The sequence below is a fragment of the Cavia porcellus genome, unplaced genomic scaffold, assembly GCF_034190915.1.
Source record: "Cavia porcellus strain 051 isolate PalLab524CR breed Dunkin Hartley unplaced genomic scaffold, mCavPor4.1 scaffold_13, whole genome shotgun sequence".
Lineage (NCBI taxonomy): Eukaryota > Metazoa > Chordata > Mammalia > Rodentia > Caviidae > Cavia > Cavia porcellus.
The window spans coordinates 36,702,072-36,718,261 of NW_026947496.1; the positions used below are offsets into that span (position 1 = coordinate 36,702,072).

General features: G+C 34.1%; 1 protein-coding gene across 6 annotated transcripts in view; it reads left to right on the forward strand.

Annotated features, from left to right (window-relative positions):
• Positions 1–16,190, forward strand: part of Ryr2 (ryanodine receptor 2) — a 659,796-nt gene that overhangs the window by 549,346 nt on the left and 94,260 nt on the right. For 5 of the 6 annotated variants that reach the window (XM_063260102.1, XM_063260104.1, XM_063260105.1 and 2 more), the window contains 7 exons: positions 192–512; positions 2,044–2,284; positions 2,614–2,701; positions 5,138–5,230; positions 7,308–7,478; positions 8,482–8,541; positions 11,949–12,083. In XM_063260102.1, coding sequence (XP_063116172.1) covers positions 192–512; positions 2,044–2,284; positions 2,614–2,701; positions 5,138–5,230; positions 7,308–7,478; positions 8,482–8,541; positions 11,949–12,083 — 1,109 coding nt within the window. Of the gene's footprint in view, positions 1–191; positions 513–2,043; positions 2,285–2,613; positions 2,702–5,137; positions 5,231–7,307; positions 7,479–8,481; positions 8,542–11,948; positions 12,084–15,615; positions 15,656–16,190 lie in introns of all 6 variants that reach the window. The other variant, XM_063260107.1, reaches the window with a different exon arrangement.

Below are 16,190 nucleotides of genomic sequence, written 5' to 3' on the forward strand. Positions count from 1 at the left end.
AAAAAAAAAAAAAGAAAGAAAAAAGAAAAAAAAAAAAAACCACAAGAAGCCAATTGAAGGCACACAGGTGCTGCTGAGTTCTGAGCCCCAAAATGAGCTGGTTGCTCATGTCTGTTGTGCACAGTGGAGACCTGCCACCTTGTACCAGGTGTTTCTTTGAATGTAACCTATTTCCCCCTGTGCTTCTTCAGCTCTCAATCTTCCTCCTAATGTGGAAGATGTGTGCCCAAATATACCATCCTTAGAGAAGCTCATGGAAGAAATTGTGGAGCTGGCCGAGTCTGGGATCCGATACACACAGATGCCACATGTGATGGAGGTGGTGTTGCCCATGCTGTGCAGCTACATGTCTAGGTGGTGGGAACACGGGCCTGAGAACAACCCTGAGCGGTCTGAGATGTGCTGCACAGCCCTGAACTCAGAGCATATGAACACCCTCCTGGGAAACATCCTGAAAATCATTTACAACAACTTGGGGATCGATGAGGGAGCGTGGATGAAGAGATTGGCAGGTAAGACTCAGAAAGAACTGTACCCCTCTACAGTTGTCTTATTTCCCAGGATGATTTTATAATACAGAAGCATGAAATGTTCCTGCACAGTCTCTATCATGCTGGTTTTTTAAAAAATTTAGATATAATCAAAGATTGGATAATGTTCTATAAGTTACTACTTTTAAAGAATCATTTTTGACTCTCTGTTTGAGATTAATCAATAAGCACAGTAATGATTCATAAAATCAGTAAACAATGATTGTGCAGACAGACACAAAAATAAAACTGGGTATTTAGTCAACCTAGTTTATCAGTTTATCCTGTGAATGCAGGAAGAACAATCAAAGGATAAAGTCAAATACTCAACAGTTAAGGCTAGCTATGGTTACAATGTTTATACTGAAAAATTAGAAGCAATCTAAATACTCAACAATTAGAAAGTAGTTTAATAGGTTATGTACATTCTTACCAGAACATTGTGCCATATTTAAACATACAATATTTTGGAAAATGCTTATCTCAGGGTGAGTGAAGAGAAAGTTAAAAAATGATTTATAAATGAATGTTATGTGCATAATATAAATATTTTTGAATTTATCTATTGATGAATACTCCAAACAAATATAGTGCCTTACTAGTTTGGATAGATGGTTGTGTTTGATTTTTAATTTATTTTTCTTTTGTATATTTCCCTCCTGTTTATGTGTTACTTTTAGGGAGAAAATCTATTTTAATAATGACCTATTCAAATTTAGAACTATTACTAACTACTGAAACCATTACTAGATAAAGGAGCAGTATTCCATGGGCTGAGAATGGGGAGAAGTGAAAATACTGTGTGTACTCTCATTGATTACGTAGCAGAGAGTGTTTCTCTCCTAAAGAAAAATCTGGGAGCATGTTTATTTCTTTGTCTGTAAATAAGTTGATTCCCAAGGTGAATAAAAGTCTTTTTTAAAAATTCTAAATTAGCTGTCAATCTTTCTGAAAAAAGCAAGCTCTTTTAGTCAGATTTTCCATTTCAGAGACATAGTACCTGAAACTCACAATTTAAAGGCAGAGAGATTTAATTTGGCTCATGGTTTAGTGGAATTCACGTATAAAAGGCAGGCTGCAAATGAGAAACATCATGGAAAAGGAGTGTGGAAGGCCAAAGATGCTTAGTTCATGATACCCAGGGTGTATATAGCAGGGGAACAGTTCCAGAGAGGAAGGAGTGAGGGACTGGAACATCCCTTAATGTTGGGTCACTATGACCCATGTGGTCTCACACAGAAGTGTGTTCCACTAATGCCCTGGCCAGATTCTAAACCAATTAAGTTGATACAATCAAGCTTAACCATCACGTAAGCACACTGAATTCATGTCAGCAGTCATTTCTGAAAAGCAACTATCCATTTAGTTGGTCTAGAAAAATGGCAGGACAGAGGTTTTGTCTTTAAGAGTCGGGTAGTGGGGGGAGAGGCAAATTAATTAACTGCATTTCAATTGGCATTGCAAGCTGTCCAAGTTTTAATGAGGCAGACTTCTAACATCCATCTTTAAACAGTGTTTTCTCAGCCTATCATCAATAAAGTAAAGCCTCAGCTCTTGAAAACTCATTTTTTGCCTTTAATGGAGAAACTGAAGAAAAAGGCCGCCATGGTGGTGGCTGAGGAGGACCACCTAAAAGCTGAGGCCAGAGGGGACATGTCTGAGGCTGAGCTGCTTATTCTGGATGAATTCACCACATTAGCCAGAGATCTGTATGCCTTCTACCCTCTCTTGATTCGATTTGTGGACTATAACAGGTACAATGTTCAAAAGTAGTGAATTTTCCTTGATTCATGGGTTCCTACAGAATTGTTTCATTCTTCACTGACTGGTTGGCCATGATCTTGTTTATGAGGTGCTGATGGGTAAATTAATTTTTACTAAGCATTTCAAAATTAGAAATTGCATTCTGAAGTATTTCATATGCGAAACTTGGCACTTGGACAGTTATAACATTTATGTGTTTTTAAGTGTTATAGCTGTACATTGAAACCTGTATGAGTTTCTAAGTTTGGGAGAGAAGAGGAAGTTTTTTAAAAATTAATTTTAGAAACTAACAGAAATTCCTTCTTACTTTGCAATCCAGGGCAAAGTGGCTGAAGGAACCTAATCCTGAAGCTGAGGAACTGTTCCGCATGGTGGCTGAAGTCTTTATCTACTGGTCAAAATCTCATGTAAGAGGATATTGATAGATGATATCTATGTTCCATTTTTGTAAAGGCTTTGTAAACAGGAAGCAGTTGTCCAGCCCCCTTGGTAAACATCTGTGGGATTGTTGCTTAGATTTGCCTCCTAGGATTCATTAAACCACAGAAGTGTATTGCTGGGGATTTTCAGAAAATATAATCCTTGTCTTGACTTTTAATTTATCTTTCAAAAATGGCAAAGGGCCAGGCAAAGTGGTACGTGCCTGTAATCCCAGCTACTTCAGAGACTGAGGCAGGAGAACTACAAATTTGAGTCCTACCTGAGCTTTAGGGAGACCACGTCTCAGTAAAAAGGGATAGTGGTGGAATTCAAGTGAAAGCACATTTGCCTAGCAGTAGTGAGGCTCTGGGTTCAGTCCCCTGCACTACAGTCGGTCAGTGAACAAGTGTCACAGAGATTTTTAATTGCATTGCATAAGCCTTTTTAAGATTCTGTTCCTAAATCATAGAGTGATATTGGCATTACCCAGAGCTATGCCTTCTTTACCCTCTAGCTTTCCCATCTTTTGGCATTTCACTGCCCAACCCAGCAGTACTCATGTCTCAGTTTGAGAAGTGCTAGCACAGACTGATACTTTCCAACAACTGAGTATACTTGTTTAATGTGTAAATTTATTTTATCGTCACACACTCATTTCAGTAGGAGTCTAGCTTGGCACATGTTTTAGAATCACTTGACATTTAAAGTACAGTCTCTGCTAGGAATTCTCTTGATAAAATTTCTATAGTACATCTTTAGTAAATTTTCATTAATTTATATGTTGTAAGTAGAATGATATTTTTTAAATTCTGGAAAATTTTTATGTATAGAAGAATTTTAGAGTGTTCAGTGAGTTAATTTTAATAACTGGCAGGATACACATAAATATGGGCATTTACCATTGTCCCAAATTATTTCAAAAGCTTATAGTTTTTATATCAATTATAGTTCTTTGTCACTTTTTAAAGAGGAAGATTCAAAAAGTAAAAATAAGAACCTCAGCCTTTGTTTCACCATCTGAGGAATTGTCCCAGTTTATGTAATCAGATTTATAAATCAAGTCACTTTAACTATGTAATTTTTTAAAAAATATATTTAATGATATAATAAATATTAATTATTTACTTATCTAAGGAGTCCATCAAACTTAATATTAAAAACACAAAACATATGACTTAGAATATATAAAATAACTTTAACATGGCTATTTATATCTTCACTCTGAGCTTTATTATCTATAATATGAAAGGAAATTACTTTAGGGTCCTCTGTTTTCCTCTAAGTAAAATCAGATGAATTCTTTTTTTTTTTTTTTTTTTTTGTCTTTTTGAGACAGGGTCTCGCTATGCACTTCAGGCTGGCCTTGAGCTCACTTTGTAGCCCAGGCTGGTCTCGAACTCGCAAGGATCCTCCTACCTCAGCCTCCCGAGTGCTGGGATTGCAGGATGAGCCACAACGCCTGGCAATCAGATGAATTCTTATCCTCCATAATTCATTTTGAAGTGATGTGCTAGATCACTCAGTGTTTCTGGAGTAAAATTTAAAGTTAAAATAAATCAATCCATCTTTAGTTGTGAAAGGAAAAAAACCTGAACTGCCAATCATTTGTCTTTTTTTTTTTTCTGAAAAATTGTTCATCAATAGGAACCCAAGGATAAATCACCTCAGAAAACTAAAAGCTTCGTACTCTCTCTTAGGGAATTGAGAGTATCCAACTATGTCCATAACTAAAATACCATAGAAGCTTATTAAAATATATATGTAAGACAGAATTTTGGAACATGTATTATAAATAGTAGGTTTTTAATATAATATCTAATACTGTGAAAAATAGGACAAAAATCTGAATATATACTTTTGAATTTCATTTATATATTTAAAGTAATATGCCTCATATCCCTCCCCAAATATTTATATGAATCAGATATATAGACTTCAAAATAACTAACAACCACATTATAGTTGTAAGTGTCTCTGGGAAGTCTATGTTTATCTTAGGACACATATAGCTCTTCCTATTCTGACATATATTTTATCTGCTTTAAAAAGTTAACAGCATTATTTTATTCTATACATTTTTATGCTGAAAACATAAACAAGAATGTCACAGTCAGTTCATATTAAAATTCTATTAACCAGCTGAACTGGGCTTTAGCACTTATTCTATCATTTGCTAGTTGGTGACCTTGTGATTTAAGTTTTCTGAAGTTTCCTACATATTTGTTTGCAGTTCTTGGAATTTTTACCCTACAACCAAGCAACCGCATGAGATAGTCAACACATATTTGCTTTCTTTCTTCATAAGTCTTAAATATCAATTTGACACTTGGTCTTGAAGAAACTTTTGGCACCTGTCTAACCACTAATTATATTGGTTTCTTATTTAAGGGCTTTTAACTGACATTTCCTTTATATCTTCTTAGAATTTCAAAAGAGAAGAGCAGAACTTTGTTGTGCAGAATGAAATCAACAATATGTCTTTCCTTATTACGGATACCAAGTCAAAGATGTCCAAGGTATTGTTCAAATATGTTGCTCTGTTGTTTAATGGAATGACAGATTTGATAATGTTACTTCATGATTAGAAGCATGCACACTACTTTTAGATTAGCAGGATTCATTTGAATCAGGTACAGAAATGACTGTACAGATGCAGATGCAGAAACGACTAGCATGAAGGCAGAAGTTTTTATGTGCAGAGCCTAGAAACAGGGCCAGCACTGTGGAGGTATCATGTAGGTATGCACCCAGGAAAATGTAAGTAAGAGCCTTAGTGTGGTTTTCATGGTGAGTCAGGGTAAGCAGGGTTAGGATTGGATAATTTGTAACTTGTACACAGGTGTCTGTGGTGGTCCAGTTTGTGGCCATGGGAGATGAGGGTAAATGGGGAGTGACCCAGAGTGTGAGAGCCTCATGAAGGACCGGGGAGAGGTAGGCTCATATAGGTGGGTTTGTACACACAGGAAAGCAGACTGGGAATCATTTACTTCTCTAGCAATCTCCTGCTCTAGGAAAGGTGGTCTTTCTAGGATATGCAAGGCCCCAAGTGTCAAAATGTCATAATAAAGACATGCTTTATACACTCACTCACACACACACACACACACACACACACACACACACACACACACACTTGCACATACTATACTTATAAACTGCCAGTCAGTATAAGGTGCATACAAGTTCTGCATGTTTTTCAAGAGTGATGATTTGTATACTTAAATATGCCTTAACTATAGATCTCAAAGCAATTAGGTGCATTATTTAAGAACCACATTGATGAATTCTCATTCATGAATAGCATCTTTCAAGAGCTTCTGATCTCTTGTTGTCTCTGTCCTTCATGTTAGGAAGAGGGGAAAGAAACTTCCCTCCCAGCATTTTAAATTTATGCCATAATCACCTGAGTTAGTATTAAACAATAAGGGCAAACATATTTGTATATGGAGAAGAATAAATGTATTCCATGAGGTAGCACACAAAATGTATTACCAAATGGCCTAAGATGCAAAATAGAATGATATTCAATCAAAAGAAATCAGCCTCTATGAATCCCATCAGTTATACTCCTCCTTACAATATGATGAATCAGTTGTTTCACTACTTTTGTTGTGCTGAAAACTTTTCTCAGTAGCATACTGTGATATATTTTGCCTTATTTTGAGTAAAGCAAATTATTTGTACATTAAATTGTTCTTTGTTGTTTACCTCAAGAGCCCAAGCTTATTACAGCGTGTCATTATCATGAAAATGTGTTTCAAGTTTGAATTAGAAATTCAGCATATACTCAGAAATGAATATGGGTCAGTTACTTTTACTCTGATATATAGACCATTCCCTTGTAATAGAAAGAATGCTTATTATAGAGTGAAAATCAATCTATCATTTGAACTAACTCCATGGCATTTCAACAGAATCACAAAAGAGCTCTGAAGTATCTCATGGCAGTATTTGGTTGTAGCCTGATCATTCAGGTACTTTTCAGTATTCATGAATCATTGATTAGTTTATCACTCCTATTTCTGCAGGAAAAGGATTGAGACTCTAGAAGAAAAGTTTATAGACGCTAAGAAATATATTTTATAATATATATATATATATATATATATATATATGTATAACTAGATATGGTATATTTTGTGTGTGTAAGCACATACCTATATGATATATGGTATATATAAATTTCTCTCCATGTAGATGTATATAGATAAGCAAAGTGAGCATTTGTCTGAAGAAATACAAACTCCTATTCCTATATTTCTTTCTATTAAGCTTTCTAAATTAGAGAAAATATATACCTCAAATTACCATTTAATTTCTCATATTTTACCTCCTTAGCATTATGGTATGTCTTTTGCTTCTAAAAAGTATAGGAAATGCATACTAATGAATTTTAATGACCTAAAATTTTGAAAGTAGGACTTAAATTAGCAAAAGACATGAAGTTGGAAGGAAAAATATTCTCAGACAAGCACAATTTTCAAAATAGGGATGAGCATAAAGTCTGGAAGACAAAATGATAAGCAAGAAGCCACATAGCCGTGAATGGGAGCACAGGAGGGGCGGGTCCCAGTCTGGCTCTTTGTTCCACAGGCAGCTGTTTCTGATCAGGAAAGGAAGAAAATGAAGCGCAAAGGTGACCGGTATTCTATGCAGACTTCTCTGATTGTCGCGGCACTGAAGAGGTTACTGCCCATTGGATTGAACATCTGTGCCCCTGGGGACCAGGAGCTCATTGCTCTGGCCAAAAATCGCTTCAGTCTGGTAAGTCTCCTTTTCACTCTAGTAATGGTGATCACCTTTGGTCCAGGTCCCCGTTCTTTGGGCTTGCTGTTCTATGACAGTATTCTATTTGCATTAAATGTCTCAGTGAATAGTTTCTCTGCATAAACCAAAGGATTTAAAGACTGCTTTTTTTTTTTGAGGCTGTTTTTATTTCTAAGTTATGTTAATCATCTCCAACACATATTGAAGAATCAAACAGAAAAAAATGGATTTTATATGAACTCCTATATAAAATTAATGAGAAGCATATTCTGATTTACAGAGTCATTTTTCAGTGTTAGAAGCATGACACATTGTACCAAAGGTGGTGAGATACGGTTTTCACTTTTATGTCAATGGACGTTTTCCTTTGCAAGCGTCAAGATTTAAGTTCTCAGAATTCCTTTTAGGCCCCTAGTTTTCTTCTAAAAAGATGAAAATGCAATCTTTCAAAAATATGCACTATAATTACTGTTTTAATTTGTGCAAACTGGAAGACATACTCTATCACAGTTCCACAAAGAATCATTGAAGCACCTCTGTTTATCCTGAATTTGGCAGTCTAAAACAGTGAATGGAAGGGAGATGTTGGCCTAGCGGGCTGCGCAGATACTGTCCTGTTGGTGATTGTCTGATGTCTGATTCTCAGATATACACCTTTTCCTGTTGATGGCATTAATAGCGTTTTATGGTTGTTTTGAGGAAAGTTGTGGATACACTTCTTTCTGAGCCTAAGGAAACATGCATCTGTTACTCTTCTTGTTTGGAACTGAGAACTTGGTTCTATTGAATCATGATATGTTTACAGTGGAGTTAAAGTAGGCTGTTGACCTTAGTAAGCTACAGCAATACCAAAAAATTATCTGAAGAAAATTGCCCCCAGTGCTTGGCATTTTGATCAAGATGTTCGTTAGACATACGCTATTTCAAAGGTGTTTGAGATGTTCTGTTGAAAGTTGATGCACGCCAAGACTTCTTTGAGGTAACATGTATTTCTTGACAGAAAGACACTGAGGATGAAGTTCGAGATATAATCCGCAGTAATATTCATTTACAAGGCAAGGTAAGCTAGATTTTATTCTAAAAATACTTCTAGTATCCATAAATTAATTCATGTATCTTTAATACCAAAACTAAAATTACATTAACAATTAAAAGAGTGAAATATTTTTATCAGGTATTTTCCTATTTGCAAACCCTGTTATATTAACTCTTATGGTAGTAAATTATATATTCTTAAAGTAGGTCCTCAGAAATTGTGATATTTTGAAAAACTGTGTGTCAGTTGAAGTAAAGCTTGGGCATAGCATTTGTATTGCTGAGTTTTGAAGGTTTTTGAACATGGAAATAGATATTCTTAGGAAACTGACATTGCACCTCTAGGAGTCAGAAATTAGTATATAGAAGATACTCAGAGTTGCTGCAATAAGAATAAATGAGTTTAAGATATGAATATTCATATAGAAAGAAAACGGGTAGAAACCAATGTAATATGTACTATATAGGGGCAAGTGAAAGAATTATTAAACGTAGTTTTATAAGTTTTTTTATGCCAGTGAATAATTATTCATTTGTTTAGCAACCGTATTATGCCATTTGACAATTCTGTTACTTTGATTCAACCTGTTTGTTTCTATTCTGTTGTCCCTTCTGTGGAATGTTTTTAAATTAGTAAAATGTCTAGGTATCAAACAGTAGTAACAACAATATAATTTATGCCTTTAATATATCAAAATGTCTCTTTCCAGGGATCCATGCTGTTTTCTTCTTTTAGGACTTGGGAGTATAAAATGAGAGAAGTGAAACATACCCTTACAATATTCTCAACACACAGAAATTTAAGAACAGATCCCAAGTGAGCACACATCAGAGACCATTTACTTAACCATCAGCCTTAATTTACTATAGTAATAACTTTACTATAGTAAGAGGTTAATGCCTATTAGGGTATGATCTTTTCAAACAGAAAAGGCATTTTATTCATAAAGCCTCCAAATACATCTTAAATAAAGTGTTCATACTATAAGCTTTCTTTCCCTTTGTTGAGAGACACTACTTTAGCATCCCTGGGTATTTGAGGGAATCCTGTATTCTGAAAGGTCCCAGAGAACCCCAGACCACACTTCAAGGCCTGCTGGTATAATACAACTCCTCAGCTGGGGACAGGGACTGTTTTGTGGCTCTAAAAAGGAGTTGTTACTTATGTGGAAGAATTTATAGCCAATATTTCAGTTCTAGGTAAATGGGACCTGAAAATGTAGAGGTAAAAAATACATATTTATTTTCATGTTTGTATGTATGCTTTCTTATGCTAGAAGTAAGGCATATAATTCATGGGTATATTGAAGCTTTCAAAATATACATATTGTTTGTTCCTAGTTCCTTTTGAATAAATTGCCTTGAAGTTGTAGGGCCAGTAATTATGCAACCAGAGAAATAATTCTGTATTAGAAAAAAAAACACATTTCATTTCATGAAATATTTATTAAGTACAAGTCAGAATGTTGATTGAAATCCAGAAATACCAAGCATAGTCTTCAACTAAAAAAAAAAAAAAAAAAAAACTGGGAGGAAAGCATTGTATTTTATCAAAGGATGCATGGTCCTGTGCAAAACTCTTATCTGTTGGTTTTCCACTAGATTAAAGTTATTTTTGACCTTTCAAACTCCATTTTCTCAGGCTAGGACTGCAGGTTTTAAATGTTGCCCATTTGTTTCTGTTTTATAATACTCAATCTCTCCTTTTAAATGGAAAATCCAAATCAGAAGAAAAAGAGAAAGGAACTGTTTTTCCTATTTTTAATGTTATAAGGTATATATTTTTTATTACTTTGAAGTAACATGCTTTGTCCCATTATGATTTATAATAAACTTTCTATAAAACATGAAGACTTCAGTTATAACTTCCATTTAAGAAATTTGACAATACTGACAACTAAAATATGTAAATACCTTCATGTTGAGTATAATTTTTGTAACCTTCCATTGATTATATTATTAAAAATCTTTGTTCCAATAAAACTCTAATAATAAGCTCTGCTTTATTATCCCTATGTTCATTGATATAAAGTGTGATTAAATGATATGGTGAATGTTTAAATTTTAAAAATATATTATGGTAAACATATTGCAATTAATCTTTTGCAAAATACTCCCCTCTTTTTTTTTGATACCAGGAATCAAACTCATAACCTTGACTTGCCAGTCATGTGATAAGCCACTGTGCTATATCCTTAGCCTCTCCCCCTCACTTTGAAGACACTCATTCTACGAATGTTGACTCTTTTTGAAGTCCACTTTCATGAGTATCTTTAATTGTGCTGCTGTAGCTGTCTTGATTCCCTGAATTGATTCCAAACATGTGATTCCCTTGGCTGTTTGGCCTGTGATTCCCATGGCTATTTGGATTCCCATAGCTATTTGGACTGAGGAACAGTCAGAAGTCACCTAGTGCCAGATCTGGTGAATAAAGTGGATGAGGATGCACTGTGATGTTTTCAGGACCCTGACTTTAGGCTGGGTGGTGCTCAACAGCAGCAATCACCATTATTTTAAGCACTCTTCCGGAAGGCACTCAGGAAAGAGTGGTTTAAAACCACTCTTGCGCTGGAGGCAGGGACTGTTTTGTGGCTCTTTACTGTTTCAGCAAGTGTCAGGAATGTGGGATAAGTGTTTTCAAATGTGTGTGTGGGATTTTGGTGGGGATTAATGGCAGTGTATCTTACTGTGATAAACTTTTTAAAAACATTCACCATATATTTTGATCACATTTTGTAAATATCCTATTCGTTCTTATAAAATTGAACATATGATTCTTCAACAGTTAGAATGTAAATGGAGAAGAGGAAAAGGTTGCCTCATGTCTTTCTTGACCTATCTCCAACTCATCCTTAAGCTCTTGTTACAACTTTTCTTGCTTAAGAAAATATTTCCAACTACTCACAAAGTAGGTTATAGCTCCTGTGTCTTATCTTTATTTTAGTAATCCTCATTACAATTTCAAATACTCATCTAAAAATTTTCCTCCTAGGTAGTGAATTCCAGGACTACAAGGGCTCATCTAAAATTTTCTTCCCCACTAGGTAGTAAATTCCAGGACTACAAGGGCCTTTTCTGTCATCCTCTGCATAATGCTTTTTGTTTAGTTGTATGTGCTTAAGGTATAAATATATTCTGATAGACGTACTGAGATGATTACGGTACTTAAACAAATGACCATATCCATTTCCTCATATATTTACCTTTTTCTGTAATTTGCTGAGAAAACTTGAAATCTATCTCCAGCAAATTTCTAGAATGTGGTGCAATGTTATTATGGCTATTGTACTCTACATAAGACATCTGCTCTTACTCATCCTATATAACCTCAGTCTTTTAACCTTGTACTATGCCTGATAATAATAGTAGGTGGACTCTTCTCTCTTTTAGTTGTTGTCTTGTATTTTATATACATTATTTTTTTTTCTGCAGTTGGAGGATCCTGCTATTCGATGGCAAATGGCCCTTTACAAAGACTTGCCAAACAGAACAGAAGATACCTCAGACCCAGAGAGGACAGTAGAAAGAGTACTAGATATAGCAAATGTGCTTTTTCATCTCGAGCAGGTCAGACTTTGTGTTAATTCAATTATATATGTCTTAATGATGCACAAATATTTTAAGAAGACAATGTTAATTTGTTAACTAAAGCTCCAAAATATTTATTCAGTATATTTGTTATAAAGAATATATAGAAGTATCTAGTATCTAATAAATAAAACTTCCAAACACATAATTTTACAATAATGTATAAGTAAAGCATTTTAGGAGATCAAGACCTTTGCTTTATTATCTTTTATTAACTCTATCTAAAGTTATACAGATGGCTAGGATTATAGTTCTAATTTTAAATCCTTTTAACAAAATATTTAGAGGTTATATTTGGAAGTATATATGCTTTCATAATTTTTATTACTGCTCATAATAACATGTTTACAATATTATCTTTCACTATGTTACTGTTTGAAGTATTTTCATTTTTGTTGATTAAACTTCCTTTTTATTAGACATATTTTTGAGCTAGTTTACTGAGAACAAGAAAAATTATATATTCAGAGCAATGTATTGATATTAAAACTCCATATGAGATTTTTCAGTTATCCCCTATTTTAATCCTACAAAGCTGGCTATATATTTTGTTTAGTCATTAACTCTCTATGCTCAAGCCTTTCTAAAACAATATGTGAAACATCTTCAAAAAAGGATTATCTTTTTACAGAAGTGATCCTCTGGCATAACGTGTGTACAACAGAGAGACAAACTTCTTTTGTTTATAAAGCCCATTCAGCAAAACCATTAGGGTGAAGGGATGAATATAACCACACAGAGTGGCCCGCTACTTGCTACATGGCCTCTGTGACAGTACCTGCAGGAATTGTTTCCTTTATACTGTTTTATTAAGTAATAATAAAGATGCTATCATCTTTCAAGTTTTACCATTTAAGTGAATTGAGTAATATATTTTTAACGCTGTATCACCTTTAGCTGTATTTGAATATATTATCATAGCAATAATAAACAGCCTTAATTCATGCTGTATATTATGTGATATTCCACCCTTATCTTGGTGGATTAAATAACATAAGGGTATTATCTAATGTATTCTTTTAATTTCCTTGTGTGGTTTCCCCAAACGAAAAGCTTTCCCTTGCTGGGTAATTTATCACTACACTTGATGGTATTAGAATAACTAGAATACTCTTAGGCTATCTAGCTGTTAGCATGTATTTACAGTATGTGACTGTGCTCAAATTTAGTGTTTTTCCTTGACTACTTCCATGTTTTCATAAAATGTTTAGCTCATGACTCAACAAAAGACAAGGCTGAGATAATTAAATTTCAAGTTATATATATATAAAGTCATAGAGATATGTTTCCAAAATTGTATATATATTTAATGATTATTAAATTTTAATTAAATGACTACTGCAGGTTCATTTCTGGCAGTTACCCTAAGTTTTTAATTCTTCCTGTTTTTATGTACATAATTGGATTTGCTTGAGTGAATTTTAGATAAATTCAACAAAGTTTGTTAAAATGTGCTTGTATGTTATTTATGATAAATACTAGAGTATATACTCACAGGTGTGTCCAGTCATGGTGACTGAAGTCATTCTTGAAAAGAGGTTCAGTGAACTACACTTCCATTCATGCCATGGATATTTTTGGGGTGCACTGTGCTAGGCTGACTCTCCAGATGCTTGTTGTTAATTCTTACCTGGGTGTAGGTAGCTTAGGCCCTATAAAGACACAGAAAGAAAAACAAATATAATGTGCTGAAGAAGGTACAACAGGAACCCAAGGCATCCAGCCTCCTTTTTAAGTGGGTAAATTCTTGTGTGTAGAACACATATCTTTTACACCCCTCTTCTGAGGCTAATTTGTTACTAAGTCACAGAGTAATGTGAAAGAATGTTGTAATCAGCTGAAGTCTATGCAGTAACAGTAAATGTGCTGCACCGGGAATATAGCTTTGTTGTAGATCATGCACTAAGTATGCTTAAAGCCTGGATTGGACTTAAGCTTCAAAAATAAGCAAACAAATAAAACAAAATGGTTGGTGCCTAAAATATACTTATTGATTTAATTTTCCACAAGTATCAGCGACATTTATAGATGTATTGAGTGTTTAAAAAATAAAGTGTTTAAATTTTTAAAAATTATTATAGGGAAGATATATTGCCATCCATCCTTCAAATATACTTATTCCATCATCCTAACCACTTTCTGAAGCAATTCTCAAACTCCTCTTTTGTGAGTATCTTTATGAGTTATAATCACAAATATAGTGAATGCTTCTGTTGAGTGCCATGCAATGGAAAGGCAAGCTCATAAAAAACATGAATGTGTGCTCACTCACCCTTATTAACTGGATCTGGTTTTATATGACTTCTAGCTCTTCTTTCCAACTCAAAATAACCATAAAAGGGAGACATATTAAATTAACGGCATCAAGGCGGCCATGACAACCCAATCAAAGACACTCAAAAAAGGACTCCAGAACTTTTTGAGAAAGTTGTAAGGAGGATGAAATAAATGTGTTTGAAGGGAGGCAGAGTACTTAGTGGATTAACAGGGATGTGTCTTTTACTGTAATTAGTATTTTAAATTTAAACATTCATTGCATTTTTAATTATGTATTATACTGTGCTTCCAGTAATTATTTTCATGAGATAGGCCATGTGTTGACTTTCATTATACTCCAGCTCTAGCCACGCTAACACATAAGCACATGAAGATGACCACAGTTACAAGGTGCACTGTGGTATTTCACCTTTGGATGAAAAATCCTATATATACTGATTTATTTGATTACGGGAAAGCCCTTAATTAAGGTTTTGCCTTGTTTAATAAATTGCGTGTCCAGATGGTGAACTTCATGGTAAGAGGAATATTTTCTAACATGTTTATACGATACTTAATGTGTATTGGTTGATTGTTACCCATGCTGATCAGAATGCTGAATGTTAGGTGAAATAAATCATGAGATTTCTCTCATATGGGAAACCAAGGTATAAATAAAGAGAAAAATAAATAATAGATAAAAGGAAACAAAGAGATCTTTTGCAAATGGGAAGGGTGCCAGAAGATGGAGGGAAGAGAGGATGAAGAAGAGAAGACTAAAAAAGAATTAAGATGTGTCATGTACATATACCAAACACCCACAATGAAAATAGTCATTGTGTATCACAGACATGTACTAATAGTTTTTAAATGCTATATCCCCATTAAAAGCTACACATTTAAATTCTCAGACCTCTCAGTAGAACTTTAAATTGAGTCATTATGAGTTGATCTGACTGATAAACACTGTCCTTGGTATTTTTTCCTATAATGTACTCAGTGCTGACACCCTCATGTAGAACAAAATTGAGGTGAACATTTATTAACAAGTTTTATTCAGTGGAAAGAAGAGGGCCATTGAAATAAGTACTTTTTAATTACACAAGTTGCCTTGTTGAAATTTTTAAGCCATGATAGTCCAAACATTCTTTATGCTTTCTTCAGTCATAACTAGATTCATATTTCATCCCTTTACTGTAAAATACAAAAATCCAGTTTTACTTTTTGGCTAACATAACATTTCTATTTCTTCCAGAAATCTAAATGTATTGGCCGGAGATATTACAATCTGGGAAGTACATCACTCAAATGTCTAGAGATTAATAATTAACTTAGAGTCACATGTTGTGTTTTTTTTTTCCTTTCTAATACTGCAATTAATCTCTCTTCCTCTTGGAGTTCCAAACACCATTGGTTAGATAAATAGCTTGCTTGCATCGTTTACTGTAACTTTAAAATTCTCATTTGTCTCTAATAAAAGTTACATATTTTAATATTTTTGCAAAATTAAATTCCTGTACTTACTCTTGGCACTGTGTTCACAAAGTCTTGTCTTCCTGCACTAAAGAACAGTAGATGTTTTATTAGCTCTATTTGTGTTTACTGCTTTAGCTCCTATGATAAAATTAATTCTAATAAATATATGAATAAGAATATGATTTTTGTATACACAGAAGCATGTTTAAGAATATAAAAGGCAGAAGAAAATTTTGGGAATAGAAAGATTTTAAAAAGAATGCTTTTGTGTTCTTTTAATTTTAGAGATAACGAAGATTCTTATATGTACATTGATTAGAACATGATATTGTAATAAAGGACATTAATGTAACA